Genomic DNA, 19920 nt, shown 5'->3' with positions numbered 1-19920 from the left:
ATAAATTGTTTTATGTTAGAACAGGATAAAATAAGGATGCAAAAAAGGCTAGATATTTTTAAAAATAGAGAGTTGGCATATAACAAATAAGCATTCACAGGAATGGAGCAGCTCTTGGCTAGTCTTTTTGAGTACCTTTCTAGCTTTATACAGTGTTCTTATTCTGGTCTTAAGGATTTCACTGTCAGGTTTTAGAAATAGGATGCCAGGTTGTTTTGTCTTCTTTTAGTCAGGAAGTTCTGCTGAAACCTGTCCTCCATGAATGACTGTACCAATATTTTAAATACACATATTCTCCACAGTAATCATATTAGAGTTGACCTACATTGTGTGGATGCAGTCAGTGTTCTGGGGAGGTTCTTAATTTTCTGACGTGACATGAGAAGAAACAGTTGTAAATGTTTATCAATAATTGGAATATACAAAATAAGAATGTAGGAAGAGGGAACCTTGTTAAACATTAAAATAGAAGGCATAAAAAACCAGTTCTAGACATTAATGAGCTGAAATGGACAAATATTGACCATTTTAAATCAGATAAGCATGTATGTGGTCTGTTATGCTGAAAATGACAGATTGAAGAGGAATTTTGACCACATTGCTGGTCAAAAAGAACATTACAGGATATCTTCTGGAATATAACTCTATCAGTAATAGGATAGTATCTGTAGGCCTACGGGACAGCCAGGTAATAAAGACTATTAATCAGATTTCTGCACTGACCAAAGATTTTTACCAGTTTTTATAGTCTGAAATTGATCAAACTTGGCAGTCAGGATCCATTGATAATTATTAATGATTGGAATGTGAAAGTGTGAAATAGTTGGAAAATAAGTGTTGGTGACACTAGAAACAGTGCTGGCAGTCACGTGGCAGAAATTTGCAAGGCTGCTAACTCATTCATTACATATACTCATTTTTCACCAACAAAAATGGCAGTTACACACATGAACCTTGCTGATGGGATATGCAATAAACAGATCAACCATATTTGTGGAAAGAGATGATGGAGTAGCTTTTTATTGTCAGTCAGAATACGACCTGGGGCCTCTATGGGAAAGACCATTAATTACTCAAGTTCCAAGAAATTGAAGAAAATAAAAAGTCCTTAAGAATCAAAATGTACTTTTATCTGTCTCACCTGTGTAACCGTCTCAGGAGTAAGTTTGATGCATTGAACACAGATGATCAAGCTTAGACAAGTTGTAAGATGACAGCAAGGACATCATGTATAAATAAGGCAAAAAACAGTTTCCGGTTGATTCTGATTCATAATGATCCTCTAGAACAGAATAGGAGTGCTATATAGGTTTTCTGAGACTGCAAATCTTTACAGGAGGAGATTCATCTCTCTCCCGTTGAGAGCAGTTTGGCAGGTTTAAACTGCTGACTATTTGGTTAATGGCCCACCTCTTGCCCTGCTCTACCACTAATGTTTCTTGAAAGAAAACAAAAGCTCATGACACAGATAGGCTAGAATGAAAAGATTAAAGTGATATAGGAAGAGAAAACAAAACTTCCTCTTGATAGAATAGCTAAAGCAACTGGAAGAAATGATGAAGTCAAAGAGCTAAAAAAAAAAGACTTTAAAGGACAGCTCTGGAAGACAGTATTATAATGAAATAAAGAAAATAGAAGAGCAGGTAGCACTTCTTTTGCTTGAATTGAATGGAAAAATCCAAACCTTAACTTGCAATACTGAAGTACTGTGGAAAATATTGAATAACCTTAGGAATAGAAAGAGATGGAAGAAATACAGTCACTGTACCACTGTTGACAATCAGCTATTTTAGGAGTTGATATACCATGAAGAACCTAAGGAAGAAGTTGAAGGTGCTCTGAAGGCTTTGGTGAAAAACAGTGATGAATAGCATTGGCACAGACTCTTCTTCTCGTATGCGGATCCTCTGATTTGCCAGTCATGATTTCTTTCTTAGGACTGATGCTTCCTGCCAACATACTTAAAGTATGTGTGACGAAGTATCAACATCTTTGCCTCGTTAGGCAAGTTCAGATTGAAGCTGTAAAAAATAGAAAACAAGTCCATTAGAGCTAAAATACGAACTTGAGTTTATCCTACTTTAAAAACTATTTCAAGAATAGATTTGATATATAGAACACTGATGACTTGTTCCAGATGATTTGTGGGATATCAAAGATAAAGGGTGAGAAGAAAGCATGAAGTCATAAAAAAAAAAAAGGAAAGAGAAAAGATGAAAATGGTTATTTGAAGAGATTCCAGAACATATTAACAGAGTAACATTTAAAATACTTCAACATATACAACCCTGGAAGCACTCACTTGTCTGTGACAAATTTGGAGCACAGCTAGTTGGCCAGTCAGCTGGAAGAAACCTGTATGTGTACCCTTCCAAAGAAAGATGATCCAACAGAATGTGGAAATGATTAGAAAATATCATTAGTATCCATCCCACACTAGTAAAATCTTGTTGAAGATAATTCACAAATGGTTAAAGTAGTTCATTGAAAAGGATATATCAAATATTCAAGCTGGATTCAGCCAGAGGCCATTGCTGTTGTTTGTCTGATAAGTCTTACCTAAAAGCACATATCAGATACTTACTTGTGGGGTTTTTAACTGCATTGGCATTTGATGATGTGGATCATAAATTCTAACATAATGAAGAATGAGATTTCCATTCCAGACACTTGACTGTGCTCAAATCACACCTGTACACAGGCTATGAAGCAATATTTTGAAAGAAATAAGGGAATGCTGTATGGTTTAGAATCATACAAGATGTGTGTCAGGGTTGTATCTTTCCACCATACTTGCTAGGATTTTATAATGAGCAAAACTAGAGTTTGTATGAAGACGAATGTAACTTGTGATATGCAGATGACACAACCATGTTTTGTTAAAAGTAAGAGAACTTGAAGCACTTACTGATGAAGAACAAAGACTACAGTTTTCAGTTTGGATTGTACCTTCACGTAAAACGAAAATCTCGGTGTTCAGTAAGCAACATAATGACAAATGGAGCAAAAATCAAAGTTGTCAAGGATTTCATCTTCTTGAATCCATAGTCAATATCCACAGAAGCAACAGTGATGAAATCAGATGATCTGCTTTACTTGTCAGATCTGTAGCAGTTCTCATAGTAAAGAAAAGCAGGTGTCACTTGGAAAACTTGGGTGAGTTTGACCCAAGGAATGTTCATTTGTCTCATATGCGTGGGAGCTCTGGGTAATGAATTATACCGCCAACCCAAAGACAGAGTTTTAATCTACCAGCTTCTTCAGTTTAGAAAGATGGACAGTCTCCTTGCATCCAATTTCAGCCTCTACAGAGGTGATGGAGGACTAACTATGAGTTGGGGCCAACTAGTTGTGGGGTTTTTGCTTGGTTGTTTTTGCATTATATGCATGGGATAACTGGAGAAGTAGTAAGGAAGATCAGAGAGAACTTATGCAAGAATTAATTATGTTGTCTGCAAAGAATATATGAGTATACCATAGTTTACCAGAAGAATAATGCTTGGCAGAGTAAAGATCAGCAAAAAAGGAAAGCTCTTTAATAGGATGGATTATTAACCCATTAACTATGACAAGTGTCCACAACAGATTGTGCAGATGGAGCTGAACCAACATTTGTTCTGTTGTACATGGGGTTTCTTTCAGGCAGAACTGACTCAATTAACATCACATGTAGGTAATGTGGAGGGAGCTCGTTAAATGTATTTGGTGAGTTTATTTTGTAGTTCCTGGATAATCAATATCCACAGAAGCAACAGTGATGAAATCAGATGATCAAACTAAACTCAGCAGCCTAGTAATGCAGTGAAGTAAGTGTTGGGCTGCAAAGCAAAAGGTAGGCAGTTAAGAATTACCAGCCACTTCACTGGAACGAAATGGGTGGATGGCTACTACTGTATAAAGATTTACAGCCTTGGAAACCTGATAGGGCAGTTCTACTCTGTTTTATAAGGTTTCTATAAGTCAATTAACTTGATGGCGAGACTTTAGTTTCATTTGAATCTGGTGGCTTAGTGATAAGGAGTTACGCTGCCAGTGCAAAAGCACATGGTTCTATTCCACCAGCTTCTCAGTAGGAGAAAAATGGTGTTCTCCTTCCATAGGGTTAACTGGGGAAAACCTGCTGGAGGGTTAGCTATGAGTTGTTTCTGGCTGGACTAATGGTAAAGGACAACAACCTAGACTGTAGAATTTAGAAAAATCTGGAGACTACCTGACATCTCTTGAGGTCGTATATCATCATCACATTTACTTAAGTGAAATTTTTTCATCCAGCTGAACTTTATGCACATTTCATAAAGAAGCCTTGTTAGCTTTTAGAAAAGAAAAATGATATTGTAAAAAGCCAGCCTGTCATTTCTCAAGCTGAAAGAACTAAAGAACAGATTTCAAGATGCAAATTGTTATTATGAAGTATTCTATGGGAAGAAACTTGAATGATACAGGAAACATCAAAAGATGAAATAGAGTCACTGTACCAAAAAGAATTGGTGGGCCTTGAACCATTTAAGGAGGTAGCATGTGATCAAGATCAAATGCTAGTAGGGGAGGAAATTAAGTTGCACTGAAAATATTGGCACATTTTAGTGCCCTGGAGGTTGATGAATTGGAAATTGAAGTGTTTCTGGAAACACATGCAGCCCTGGACTTGCTCACTAGTGTGTGCCAACAAATTTGAATAGGTCCTGTTTATTCTCATTCCCCCAAAAATATGATCCAACAGAGTTCAGACATTACTCAATAGTTAAATCTTTGGAATTTTTTGATGTGGACTGCTGTGCTCATCCAGGACTACTTGTCTGGTGAAGCACCTTGGTTGATACTCCATCAGTTTCTGGGGCCTTGTCTTTTTGCCAATGTCTTCATTGCAATTTGAGCTACTTCCTTCATTACCTTTATAGGTTCATCCCTTATGACTTAGGGATAAATTTGTACTCTTCACCAAGTCAACAAAATTATGTATACTATGGCTCTCATTCAGTCTCTGGGTTCCTCATGTAAAACTTTTCTCACTTCTTTGCAGCAGAAGCTGAACTTCCTTAATCTTTCTGAAACTTATCTTCTAATAACTGCCTCAGCGTTTGTATAAGTTCTATTTCAAATATATTTACCTGATAGCTTTTTAAAATAATCTTACTTCTTCATATGGGGAGCTCTGTGGTCTTCACTGCAGTCCCAAAGGCATGTGGTTCAATCCCACCAGCTTCTCTGCAGGAGATGGATGGGCAGTCTCCTCCCATGGAATTAACAGCCTCTAAAAACCTGGTGGAGGGTCAGCTGTGGATCAGTTCTGACTCAGTGCATAACAATAACAACATGACTCTCATTCAGTCTCTGGGTTCCTCACATAAAACTTCCCACTTCTTTACAGTAGAAGCTGAACTTCTTAATCTTTCTGAAACTCATTTTCTAATATCTGCCTTAGTGTCTTTATGACAGTACATTCTGTTTGGAATATACTTACCTCATAACTTTTTTACTGTCTCACTTCTTCATATAATTCGTCTTTCAGTTATTTCATGAATATGTGTTGAATGAGTAGATGATTGAGAACGTGGAGGGAAGGAATAATTCAGTGAATGAATGTATTCATTCTGGTATTGGAAATGTAGCATTTTTAATACTTGAATGAATAAAAGAAATTTGAGCATTTAAAACCTTACCCTACACTTCTGCAAATAAAGCTCTTTGAAATTATCATATTAGCATTATTAAATTGGTTTGCACATAAAAACAGAAACAGCCAGCCTGAGGAATGGAAAGTAATTAAGTAAGATATAATGAAGTTTATTAATATTTATTACTAAGTCTTTTATAAGTTTATCCTGTTGGAAGACCATTTAGAGATAGTCTTTGACTTTTATGCATTTAATAAATTATCCAGTCAAGTGATTAAACATTTCAAATTCATGATATGCTGTAGACACTGTTAGAGCTTGATAGTAACAGTTGAGTTTGTACTATTATGTATATTTATTTACAGCAGTGGAACTTTCTATAATTAATTTGAATATTTTCTTGCCCTCATTTAAAAAAATAACAGAAAAATGACAGTCCTAGGTTATAAAAAGATTATTAGGTGGACTGAAAGTTTCAGTTGGTAGAACTTGGGAAAGATAAAACATCATGTGATAATATATAATGTGGCAAATGTATCATTGAGAACATTTTTACCTTTAATTACATCTTTTTGCTTAGTGGGACTAGTTGATCTTTGTCACCCACGACATCTGTGGCTTCCCTCTTACCACTTTGTCTAGAGAAACAGATTTAGTGAGACAGACACACACATACACACTCACACCCAGACTATATATGTTTTATTTCAGACTGTCTATAGTTTTGGTAGCTTTTGTCACCTGTGTATGATATGTCATTTAAAAAAAAATTATGAAATATATATGTTCTTGTTAACCACCACCAGATAAGATACAGAACATTTCTCACATCCTAGAAGTTTCCTTTCTGTTTTCTCTTAATTATTAACCACTCCACCTTCCAGTATTGTCAGCCCTTTTCCTCCTAGATTTGTTTTTTCCCTGTTTCATATAATTGAATACATAATTTGGATCAGTACTCTGGATATTTGAAGAAGAATTTATTAACAACAATAAACTTGACTGAAAAGAGGCTTATGTTTTTGATAATGAGAGAAATTTCATTCTTGGGCATATTAATATTTACTGAATAACTAAAATATATGGAAATGACAGATCTATCAGCTGTTAACCCTTCCCAGTGAAATTTCTTATGAAGTTTTTTCTAGTGTAATATTGTAAATTAGTGGCAAGGTGACATTGATGATAGAAAATAATTCATGCTTCAAATATATTTGTGTTCTTTAGCCAGTGACAGTTTAAGAGTTTGCTTTTATTTTCTAAAATGTGTAAATTAGTGTCAGTCTGTGTAGTTATTATGTGGATTTGTACTTTATGTGTACACATTGAATATACTATAGTTTTGTTGACTTTGAAGTTCCATAGGGTAATTTTTATTACCTGACTTACCTAATTTTATTTTTAGGAGTTATGGTGCAGCACCTGTAAATCTTAACATCAAGACAGGAGGAAGAGTTTATGGAACTACAGGTAAACTTTGTACAGTTGTCCCTCAGTATCTGGGAGTGATGAATGCTAGGAGCTCTCATGGATACCGGAACCCTCAAATATTCATCCCTTATCTAAAATGGTATAGTGTTTACATAGAATCTGCACATATTCTACCATAGATTTTGACCATCTTTAAATTAACTAATAGTACTGTGAATATGTGTAAATAGCACTGAATATTCTTGTGAGAGTGCTTTGACCACTTAATTTGTCCCCTATCTGAATCTTCCCCACTTCTAAATATTTTGACTTAGGGTTAGTTGAACCTGTGAATGTAGAATTCTTAGATTCAGATGGCTGCCTATATTTATAGTTGCTTTAATAGGATTTTTCTGAATTGTTCACAAATAAACTAAAAAAACAACTTAGGGCTGTCCAGTTGGAGAGTATTAAAACAAATCCTTGTGAACTAAAATATGATCTTGAGTGTATATCAATTGAATGTAAAAACTGTCTTAAGAATACATTTGACACATTCAGCACTGACAGATGAGTTGTGGAATGGCATTAAGGACCTCATCTATAAAGAAAGTAAAACATCAAAGACTGGGAAAAGAGAAACAACCAAGAAGATGCCAGAAGAGAGAAACTTTTAATGAAAAGAAGCAAAGCCAAAAAAATGGGAAGGAATACTGAGGTATGAGAACTGAATAGAATATCAAAGGCAGCTCAAGAATACAGAGCAGAGTATTATAATAAAATGTGTAAGGAGCTGAGGTTATAAAACCAGAAGGAAAGAACACTCTCAACAGTTCTCAGACTGAAAGAATTTGAACAAATTCATGTGTCAAGTTGCAATGCTGAAGGATTCTGTAGGCAAAATCTTGAATAACGCAAGAAGCATCAAAAGAGTGTAAGAATACTGAGGTACTATACAAAAAGAATTACCTGCACTGAAAAACTTTTGAAAAAGTAGTGTGTGTTCAAGAACCAATAGTACTCAAGGAAGATTTCTTAAGCATCACTGAAGGCAGCTGTAGGAATTGATGGAATACTAATTAAGGGGTTTCTAGAAACAGATAGATCCTTGGATATGCTCACTAATCTCTGCCAACAAATATGGAAGACCCTATTTGGCCAGCTGACTTGAAAGAGATCCGTATTTGTTTCCATTCCAAAAAAGATTGATCTAAGATAATGTGGAAATTGTTGAGCAATGTCATTAATATTACAATGCACATAAAATCTTGTTGAAGATTATTATAAAATGGCTGAAACAGTACATCTACAGGAAACTGCCAAAAATTCATACTGGATTCGGAAGAGACGGTGGACAGAGGGATGTTATTGCTGATGTCAGATGCATCTTGATTGAAAAGACAAGACCAGAAAGATTTTCTTGGCTATGCAAACACCTTTGACTATATCATAACAAATTTTGAATGGTGGTAAGAAGAATGGGAATCCCAGAACACTTCATTATATTTATGTAAAAGCTATATATAGACTAAGAAACAGTTGTCTGAATAGAATGAGGGAACATTGCCTGGTTTAAAATCAGGAGAGGTGTGCAACAGGGTTGTCTTTTGTTCATACTTTTTTAGTGTGAATGCTGAGGAAATACTTTGAGAAACTGGAGTATAAGAAGCAGAGTATATCATCAGATTTGGAAGAAGACTCATGAACAACCTCATTATGGAAATGACAAACTTTGTTCCAGAAAATGAACAATTGAAGCATTTCCTATAGAACATCGTACTATTACTATATCTATTAATACAGGTTTCATCTCAACATAAGGAAAAACAAAAGTCGTCACCACTGTATCAATAGGTGACATATTGATAGGGAAAAAAAAAGTTAACCAAAGATTTCGTTTTACTTGGATCTATAACCAACACCCTTGGTGTAGCCGTCACAAAATCAAAAGATGTGTTGCTGCTCTCCAGGACTTAACCAAAGTACTAAAAAATAAAGATTTCCATTTAATAACTAAGGTGTACCTGATGCTTAGAAAGGAAGACAATGCACAAGGAAGATTGATGCAGAATCAATGTTTTTGAATTGTGGTTGCTGGTGAAGAGTATTGAATATTCCCTTGTACTACCAAAAGAATAAACAGATCTGTCTTGAAGGACGTGCAACCCATTTACTCTTTAGAGGCAAGGGTGATGAAGCTTTGTCTGACTTTGGTCATATTATTAGGAGGAAATAGTTCTTGGAGAGAGAAATCATGTTGGTAAAGGGTCAGTGAAAGAAGAAATCACTCTAAGAGATGTACTGATGAAGTGGGTACTGGAATGAGCTTGAGCATTACAGAGATTGTGAGACTGGTGCAGGATAGGGCAAGGTTCAGATCTCTTGGTTATAAGGTTCCTGGAAGTTGTCATTTACTTGAAGGCACCTAACAACAAGCGGGGGCGGGAGGGGGGTTGTGTGTGTTTTGCATAACGCAGATTGTTAATAGATCTTCCACCAATCCTGACGCCACACTTCTCATAGAGCCCAGCCTCTCGGATAATCTGCTCTGCATATAGGTTGAAAAAGTATGGAGATAGGACATCCCTGGCGTATACCCTTCCCAATTTTGAACCATGCAGTGTTACCCTGCTCTGTCCTGACGACTGCCTCTTGGTCCAAGTTAGGTTTCTCATTAGCACGATTAAATGGTCTGGGATTCCCATTCTTCTCAGAGTCAGCCACAGTTTGTTATGATCCACACAGTCAAACGCCTTTGCATAATCAGTGAAACACAGATAGGCATTCTTCTGGTATTCCCTGCTTTCAGCTAAGATCCATCTAATATCCCTTGCTGCAGAGGGTCAAGGACTGCAGCCTTCAGTATGGACTGAGGCTCAATGTCAAGAAGACAAAGATTCTCACCACTGGACCAATTGGCAAACATACTTTGGACATGTTGTAAGGAGGGACAGGTCCTTGGAGAGGGACATCATGCTCGGGAGGGTGGAGGGACAGTGCAAGAGGGGAAGACCTTCTATGAGGTGGATTGATTCAGTGATTGGGGTAATCAAGATGGGTGTATCGGAGACAGTGCGATTGGCACAGGATAGAGCAGGGTTTGGGGCTGTTGTACATAGGGTCACTGGGTCGCAAGCAACTTGACGGCACGTTACAACAACAAGAAGCCACCAGAGCTCCCTTGTAAGGAAGAAATCTCTAGTCTCTACTCCATTTGATTTATGACTACACCATAAAGATTCAATCTCACAAATTTTTATTTGTAGTAAGTATTACTGTTAATACTCTGTTTTGAAATTTTGCATTCCTGATACTAGGAATATTAAGTATTAGATTTCTGTTTTATCTGTGCTGTCTCATTTTCTTGCTAATATAACTGTATTATTATTTTGTAATTTTATAACATAGGAACAAAAGTCAAAGGGGTAGACCTTGATGCACCTGGAAGCATTAATGGAGTTCCACTTCTGGAAGTAGATTTGGATTCTTTTGAAGATAAACCATGGCGTAAACCAGGTATGATTTTTGTGATTATGTTTGTGTTTAAAAGTTCTGTTATCAAAAAAGTATTTTTTAAATATCATTTTTGTAATGAGTAATGACTGCTTCTATTACCAAATCGTAGTGACTTAACATTTATTAATGATTTTTTAATGCAACATACATATTTACAGCATATTCTTTCCATTTACTTTCCCTCCATTCATTCATAGTTGCACATTTTCCTCCCTGCCCAGTTTGTTTTTCTCTTTGAAGGGAAAAAAAAATTCTTTCATTGTTACATATCCTTCCCCCCCAGTCCACAGTCCACTTGTATATGCATTTCTTTTTCTGTAATCTTGTCATGAAAATAATACCTAATCCTATATTCCTTTTAAACAGTTTTCTCCCTCATCTGTTTCAATGCAGTTTACATTGCTTGTCCCCTCTTTTCTTAGGTTGCCTCCAACCCCAAGGTGTGCTTTTGTGACTGAGATCTTTGACTCAGCATATGTCCTCCAGGGTCACCCATTTTGTATATTTCTTGAGTTCTTTGTTTTTCAATGCAGCATAGTATTCCATTGTGTGAATATATCACAGCTTCTCTATCCATTCGTTTATTGATGGGCACTTGGGTTGTTTCCAGTTCTTTGCTATTGTGAACAAAGCTGCAATAAACATGGGTGTGCGTATATGTGCATGGGTGGCAGTTTTTGTTTCTTTAGGATTATATTCCCAGTAGCGGACTTGCTGGGTCAAATGGTATTTCTGTTTCCAGCTTTTTGAGACAGCACCATACTTCCTTCCATAGTGCTTATACCATATTTTTTTATTTCTAAAAGAAATTATTTTTTATCAAATTATTTCATTTTCTTGCGTTATAGTGATAATTTGGACAACTAGTAGAAGGTACACTAGGACTAAGCAAACATTCGAATTTTAAAATTTTATTTTATATGCTGAATAAAGAATTGGTATAATTGTGTAATAAAATTAATTTTTACATTTAGGTGCTGATCTTTCTGATTATTTTAATTATGGGTTTAATGAAGATACTTGGAAAGCTTACTGTGAAAAACAAAAGAGGATACGAATGGGACTTGAAGTTATACCTGTTACCTCTACTACAAATAAAATTACGGTAATTAGTAAATATTCCAGAATACCCCAGCTGTTTTCCATTTCCAGTTTAAATTCCCAAATAAATTACTTTTTTCTTATAAAGGTGGTTAAATGTTATGTGATAATTTTTAAAATTTTATTCTCTTTACCCTATTTATTTGTTTTTCCCTTCCTTTTCAGAATTTCATATAATGATAATGATTATATGATGTTTTTAGTCAATTTACGGACTAGCCACAGCTAGTTTGTCTTTATATGGCCTATGAATTAAAAATTATGTGGTATCTTAATGGGGAATATGTTATTTAACTTAGGCCGAAGACTGTACTATGGAAGTTACACCAGGTGCAGAGATCCAAGATGGCAGATTCAATCTTTTTAAGGTGAATTTTAGTAAATTATCCTTGGTTGCTCTCATTTTTTGTTCTTGAGTCTGCTCCCATACCACTACTCAAGTGCCAAGATTAAAGTGGAAATAGCTTTCTTTTTTCCAAACTTTAGCTTCCTGGTGACTTACAATTTGCTGATTGTTGTTTTATCTCCACTTTTGCAAGCATGTGAATTTGTATAGCCTATTATACTAACAAATGCCAAGTAAAACTCTTTGCTATATGTTGTAATTTTATTTTTAGTCATAGTTATATGTATGTTTGTGGGGTACAAAAAATTTTATGCCAGCAGGCTAAACTCTTGTAGCAGATGATTATGATATTTATCAGTAGAATTAGAGATTTATGTTTTCCAGTTTTGTTTTTAAAAGTAGTAAGACTTATGTTGCTTATAATTTCTGTGACACTGAAATAATTGATAAAATGTTTCATAGTTTAAACTATTTTAAGAATCTTAGGCATTGTCTGAGTCTCTAAGATTTCAACAGAGTTCTGCTTTCTAACTTCCCTATTCCACGGTATGATGAGAAACTATGTCCAAGAAAAAAGAATACATTTGTGTACTTTTGTTACTACCCACAAACCCATAAACCTTCCTTGCAGTCTGATTTGGTTGCCATTTCTGTTTGTGCCTCTTTCTTTACCTTAATGTATGATTCTTGCATTGATCACCACTGAAATGAAGACTGAGCGTTAGTTTTAGATGAATTTTTTATATATATTTTATTTTTCGTGGGCTGGATGTAGAATTTTATGCCCCTTTTGGGACTATCCTCCTGTCCACCAAAATACTGCCTTATGCAATGCATGTGCTATATCTGCAGATGTAACCGCTCTGCTGGACACAGTTGTGTATAGAGAATTTAATTTAAATTTTCCTTCCAACTTTGGGTAAGTATTTGGCTCTTGTTTTGCTGTAAATATTTTGAAAGTGTGTGATGATGTCTATACTATTTTAAGTGATGATCACATTCTGTTTACCATAAAATATTATCTACATTAGTTTTTGCCTATTTTAATGCAACGAATAGGTAGAAAAGTTGTCTTGTTAATGAAATAGTTTGCAGAGGTCCTTATGATTTCATCAGAAATGAGACTTTATAAACTGCTACCTCCTTTATCTTTTAACACTAGATTCTACATTCCTAACAATAAAAATAACTCGAGACTGGTCTGTCACTGAAAGAGGGCATCATGAATGAGCTTTTTCAATATACACATTAAATTACCTACTGGAAAATTATTTTGAAGTTGCTTTTGGCTATGGAAGGAGTCTACTGGCTTATGATTTGATTCTGGGTGAATATGTACTTTAATCGTTAGACATTCTCTTGTTAATGTACTTACGTATTTATTAATATGTATTAGAAGTGCTGTGTTTGGAATAGGATGTTTATGTTAATAATGTTTGACTCTTAACCTCCTCCTTTTCTTTTAAAAGTCTATGATGTGGTTCAGGAGCCCTCTGTAGTGCATTACATTAGATGCTACCCAAAAATTTGATGGTCCAAATTCATCAGCCAGTCTTATAAAGATTTGTAGCTTTGGAAATCCTTTGGAGGGTAATCGTGAATTGGAATTGATTTGATAGCAGTGAATGTTTTGGTTTGTTTTATTGGTTGTTGAATCCTGTTTCATTAATAAAACTTAAAATCTTCAGTGGTGTGTAGAATTGTTTGACATTTGTAGGCTACGGTTGCCTTTACATTTGCATTACAGGTAAATGGTATGCTACCTTAGATCAGTTTAACAATTCCCTTGTTAACATTTTTATATGGCTGTTGCCTTCCACTACTTATTACTCTTCCATCTTTGGGAAATTAAAAAATGATGAAGATACTGATATTTCAAATTTATAGCAGTAAACTTATTAGGTATCATTAAGCACCACTGTGTATTTAGAATGCTGTCACGTTTGGAGAAAGGAAATGAGACATTATTTTGGGGTTATAAATTGCATTGTTACATGTAGGTCATTTTTGTTTCTGTGTTTTTTCCTTAAGTAAGATAAAATAGTTCAAAGAATTTAATAGTTTACTCACAACCTTGAGAATATGGGGAAGAAAAGAAAAATATAGTAAATCAAGGAAATGACTTGGGTGAGGAATTGTGTGTTTTAAATTAATAAATACAGGTGAGATTATTTAAGAAATTGGCTTTATTGGATCATTTCTTTTTGGAAACGAGTATGAGAGAGATGGCTTTGTAGAATGCGGTTTAAATATAAAAACCTAGTCAGGTGTGTTTCAGGAATTATTGCTTATTTCTGAGTGGTAGAGACTTAGAAGAAAGGATTCTGGTAGCAGTGTGGTGTAATTGGAAAAAAAATGTACACTCATATCCATTTGTTCAACATGTACCAAAACTATGAAGCTTCTGTTAGGTAAAGCCTACTTTTCTTGATTGTGTCACTTTGATTATGTCAGGCACTGTGTTAGATGTGTTTTTATTTAAGGAACTTGAGAACTGAATAAATAATTTGACATGTTTAAGTCTTTTTAAGTACATTAATGTAAAGGAATAGAAATTGCTGCAAATGGTATGTTGTTGTTTTAACCAAGCTGATATTTTAAAAAATGTGTAAGAAATCTTTTCCCAAGCTGCTTTTTAATATTTGTTATTTTTATTTCTTTACTTTGACTTTTCTCATTTGTCTGTTGGTCTTTGTGGCCATTCACTTATATGAGAGTGGGCCACTAAAGATTGATTGTTAATTCTTTGCTTGTAAGTGATACTTATTGACTGGAGGGTTCATTGTTTTGCTATTGTTGTGTTCCTTTGAGTTGACTTTGACTCATAGTGACCCTGTGTAATTGAGTAGCACTATCCCAAAAGCAAATCCCCAGATACCCTGCAGAGCTACAAAGTGGGTTAGAGGTACCAGCAGCCTTCGTATTAGTGGCTGAGAACTGTTTGTGTTATCAAAGCTCTTGGACTTCATTCTGTTCTTACTGTTAGGTGAATAATGAGGATATATGAAAGAGTACAACTGCCCTGTGGGGTTTTGCAGGCTATAATTTTGCAGGGGTAGATTACTAGGTCTTCTGCATAGTTTTTTGGTGGGTTTGAACTGCTAATCTTTTGTTTAGTAACTGAGAACCTAGCCATTATGCCACAGAGATAGACTTTACTGAAGGGCTAAACTTTTTTCAGAGTCCTGAGTTGTCAGTGTCTTTATGGTGGTTTGGGTTGTTGTTTTTTGTTTGTTTGTTTTTGTTTTTTAATTTCCTTTTTGTTAGAGTAATCTGATTTTTCAAAGGTGAAATTTCTTTACTGCTTGTTAATTGTTGTGCACCATTGAGTTGGAACCAACTCATAACTGACCCTCCACCAGGTTTTCAGAGGCAGTAAATTGTGCAGAAGGAAATTGCCTATCTTTCAAGCTGCATACAATAGGCAGCATAATTCCTTCCCACCAAGCTATCAGAGTTCCCTTATCTACCACCTTGTTTGTATTTGTTATTGAGTACTGTTGAGTCAAAACTGACTCTTGGCTGACCTTAGTGGATTTTCATAGGCATTAAGTCTCCTGAGAGGATATTACCTATCTTTCTACTGCCTAGAGGGCAGAGGTGATTGTTACTAGGTGCGTGCCTTGGGATCAAGTACAACTCACAGTGACATTATGAAGAACAAATCTGAGCCCTATTTTATTCTTTGCTATCCTCATCAGTTCAGACATACTTGAGCCTTTTGCAGCTGTCACTGTCAGTCTGTTTGGTTGAGGATCTTCCTCTATTTCATTGACCCTTATGTCCCTATCCAAGAAATAGCCTCTCCTAACAGCATACCCAAAGTATGTGAAGACTAAGCTTTGTCATCTTTGCCTCCAAGGAGCACTCTGGCTGAACCATTCTCCAGAGCATATCTGTTTGTTCTTTTCAAAGGCTCTTCTCCAGCATCACAACTCAAAGGCATCAGTTCTTCTACTGTCATCTTTATTCATTGTTGCAGAGAAGACATTCATAAAGGCAAGATTATTGTCCGGCTCTCAGATGTATAGCAAATGATTGAAAAGGCCATGTCCGGAATTAGGTGCACTTTTGTTATCAAACTGACATTTTTGCTCTCTAGTAATTTGGAGAGGTCCTTGACTACAGACTTTACAGATGCCATTCCTGATCTCCTGACTGCTAGTAACTGTGTTGATTACCAATACAAGTAAAATGAAGATGTTGACAGTTTGAATCTTTTCTCTATCTATCATGATGTTGCAAATTGGTTCAGTGGTGAGAATTTTTGTTAAAGGCTGTGATCTTTGATCTTCTATAGTAAGTGCTTCAAGTCCACCTTACTTTCAGCAAGGATATTTGTGTCATCTGCATAACAAAAGTTATGATGAATCTTCCTCCAGTCCTGATACCCCATTCTACATAGAGTCCAGCTTCTGATGAGCTGCTCAGCATACAAATATCTTTCCTCATTTTAAACCTCCAGTCAGCATCTGATAGACGGTGAAGAGATTAAGATTCTTAACAACTTTAGTTTGCTTGACTCCACAATCAGCACTCTTGGTAGCAGCAACCAGGAAATCAGTAGACAAATTGCATTGGGAAAGTCTGCTATCAGGGACCTCTCCAGAGTATCCAAAGTACTGAAGAAAAACTATGTCATTTTGGAAATTGAGGTGCGCTTCATCCAGGCCATGGTCTTATCATTTACCTGCTATGCATCAGAAAGCTGGACAGTGACGAGGGATGATAGAAAGAGAATTGATGCCTTTGAATACATTGTGGACTGCTAGGAGAACAAACAGTTTTGTCTTAGAGAGGGTGAAACCAGGTTACTCCTTGGAGGCAAGGATTCTGAAGCTTCATCTCATATACTTTGGGCATGTTGAAAGGAGGAACCAATTCTTGGACAGGGACCTCATGCTTGGAAGGTTGGAAGGACAGAACAAGAAAGGAAGACCCTGGATGAGATGGATTGACTCAGTTACTGGGGTAGTGGGAGTGGATGTGTCAGAGACCATAAGGTTGGCAGGATAGAGCAGGGTTCAGAGCTATTGTTAAGAGTCACAGGCAATTTGATGGCATGTAACAACAAGTGTTCTCTTGCTCTGTTCGTACAACAGCCAGTAGATTTCACATGAGCCACAATTAAGTGTTTGGGGATTCCTGTTCTTCTCAGCATTAGCCATAATTTGCTATGATTTCCACAATCAAATGTCTTACATAATCAATAAAGCACGTTCTTCTGGTATTATTTGATTCCAGCCAGGATCCATCTGATACCAATATATTCTTGGGTAATTCAGAACTTCTACAGTATGGAATTGCCAGTTTCTAAATATACAATGGGGATATTCTGGTGGTGTAATCTGGAAGGAATTGTGCTGCTAGTGCAAGGGCCATATCTCTGGCAGTTTCCACCAGCTGTTCTATTGGAAAGAGATGGGTGAGCAGTTTACAGTCTCAAAAGCAGTGAACTGAGTTGAAATCTCTACGGTTCTGTTTCTGCTTCCCCATTGCTAACTTGGAATTAGCTTTATTTGACCTAATCAAAAATTTATTTTCAAAGTTCTAAATTTTACTACTTCACCAGATATTTTCTTCTTGTAGGTGTAAGTAAAATTTTGATTATTTATATAGTTTCATACTATTCCTTTTTTTACCTCAATATGTAGTCAATGTTTCCATGGGGGCGGGGTGTGTGTGTGTGTGTGTGTGTTGTTTTGTTTTGTTGTGTACCTTTGAGCTGGAACCAACCTGTAGCTGCCCCTCCAGTGAGTTTTCAGAGGCAGTAAATCACATGGGAAGAGATTGTGCACCTTTTCCCATGAAATATATAGTGTATTTTTATTGCATACCTTTGCCTTGGTAGTGTAGTTCCTTACCACTAAAAGCCACCTGAACTCTGTATATGTGTGTTAGGGTGCATATGTTTATATAGATGTTTGTATGTGTGTATATACATATACCCCCATCCCAGTTTGTTATTTGTAATTGTACTACAATTTATTAAGTTCCTATTTCTTAGATATTGTTTGAGCAACTCAAGGAAATTTGAGAAAAATGAAACAATTTAAGTACATATTCAGTTCTTGGAGTCACAGACTGTAGATATGTTTGAATGTGTAAGGTTTGGTAGGTCTTGCTTTTAATTTCAAAATATTTTTTACAGACATTTCTCAAAATAGCTCATGTGAAATAATATTCTCAGTATGCTCTGAATAGATACAGTTTGACTATATGTAATCAGTGTAGCATTGGAAGGTGACTGTTAAGTGGAAGAAAATAATCCAAGCTAATAAGAAGAGATGCTATAATTATCAGGGTTTTCAAGATTGTCTAAGAATTGAGGAAATTAAGGAGAAAATAAATCTAAATTAAGAGAAACAAGCAGTTACCATGTGTTTGAAGATTGCCCTTCTGAGTTTGGTGTGTTTTTAAAATATTTTTACTGTGATTTGAGGGAAGGATTACAAGGCAAATGACTTTTTCTTGTAATCATTCATACACATTGTGCTATATAACTTTAACTTCAATACTCACAATATAATCATACTTCCTTCTTGTAGTTTTGATTCCCATTCCCATTAATCCTTCTGTCCTCTGTCTTCTCCTTCTTTAATGATTTTTAGTTTTGCATAACACTGATCTTATAAAATTATGTGTCCTTTTTTGACTTAGTTAATTTAGCATAATGTCAACTAACTAGGTGCATCCAATTATATATTAATGAAATTTGGTGCTTCCTTAGAAAGTAGGGAATAGATATACCACTGGATTCATTCCTAGATCTATCTGCCAAAGAAATAAGAGCTGAAGCATGAACAGATAAATGCACAGCCATGTTCATTGCAGCATTATTTACAATAACTAAGACAAATACAATCAAAGTTGTCAGTCAACATACCAGTGGGCAAAAAAAAATTATATTCACATTAATACACATTGCAGCACTTTAAAGAAACCTCAACATGAAACATGTTTTGTCTTCTTGATGTTTTTTCTCGCCTTTCTAGGTTCCTGTTCTTTGCCTCTTCCTCATTATTTCGTTTCCTTTTTTCTATTCTTCTTTGTCCCAAATTTTGATTTATCATTTTCTATGCCAGAAAATTGTGGATGGGCCTAATAGACATAGACCCTATTGTCTTGAAGTTCAGCTAAGTAAGAAAAATAGATATTTATTAGCCATAGCAAAAATGACAATACCTGCTACTCATGTGGAGAAGGAGGATCAGAGAGAAGATTGTCAGCAGGTTGAATTTTGAGCATATTGTGAGGGTAGTGTACAGTAGGGCTGCTTGTTCCTAGGGTCACTGTTGTAGTTGACATGATGGAGCCTAACAACAGTAAATACTTTCTCACTGTCTTATCTCCTGTTTCATAGTTATAGCAATAGCAAGCATTCAACTGTTTTGCACATGCATGGCATAGGTCTGACAGTAATGAAGGGTGAGTTGCTAGTCTGGAGTAATGTAGACACTATACCCATTAAAGCCTTGTCTCTTTGGTCTGTGATTCTCAGTGGTTTGGCAGTTATGCTTGGATGTAATTTTCCTGTTGAATAATAATGCAGTCATCCTATTTTTGGATAATACTGTTTTTCCACATAATAACTTGACTTTTAGAATTTAACCATATTAGTAAATGAGTATAGTAATAAACTGTTGTTCTATGAAGGACTTTTAAAAAAACCATTAGTGGGACACTTCACGAGTCAGATTTAAAAAAGTTTTCTTTTGAGCTCTTTTATGTATGCTACACACTGTTTGCTAGGAGCATGAGATACAGAATTGAACTTGGTGTAGTCATGACTTCAGGGATCTTAAGATGTCAGCATAAAGAAATATAACAGGGTACATATGATATCTCCAGACAATCATCTTAGTGGGAAGTTCCAAACTGGACTGATAAGCAACGCCATGTTAGATGGAGAATAGTTTGAAATTGTCAGCA

At 35.7% G+C, this 19920-nt stretch overlaps 1 protein-coding gene across 3 annotated transcripts in view; it reads left to right on the top strand.

The window, feature by feature from the left end:
* FIP1L1 (factor interacting with PAPOLA and CPSF1) overlaps positions 1-19920 on the top strand; it is a 102041-nt gene that overhangs the window by 10279 nt on the left and 71842 nt on the right. For 2 of the 3 annotated variants that reach the window (XM_006898093.1, XM_006898092.1), the window contains 4 exons: positions 7021-7085; positions 10434-10541; positions 11516-11646; positions 11942-12010. In XM_006898093.1, the coding sequence (XP_006898155.1) occupies positions 7021-7085; positions 10434-10541; positions 11516-11646; positions 11942-12010 (373 nt within the window). The remainder of the gene's footprint in view (positions 1-7020; positions 7086-10433; positions 10542-11515; positions 11647-11941; positions 12011-19920) is intronic. The other variant, XM_006898094.1, reaches the window with a different exon arrangement.

The sequence above is a fragment of the Elephantulus edwardii genome, unplaced genomic scaffold (assembly GCF_000299155.1).
Source record: "Elephantulus edwardii isolate Elephantulus edwardi_28Jun2011 unplaced genomic scaffold, EleEdw1.0 scaffold00220, whole genome shotgun sequence".
NCBI lineage: Eukaryota > Metazoa > Chordata > Mammalia > Macroscelidea > Macroscelididae > Elephantulus > Elephantulus edwardii.
This window is presented reverse-complemented; position numbering and strand designations above follow the sequence as displayed.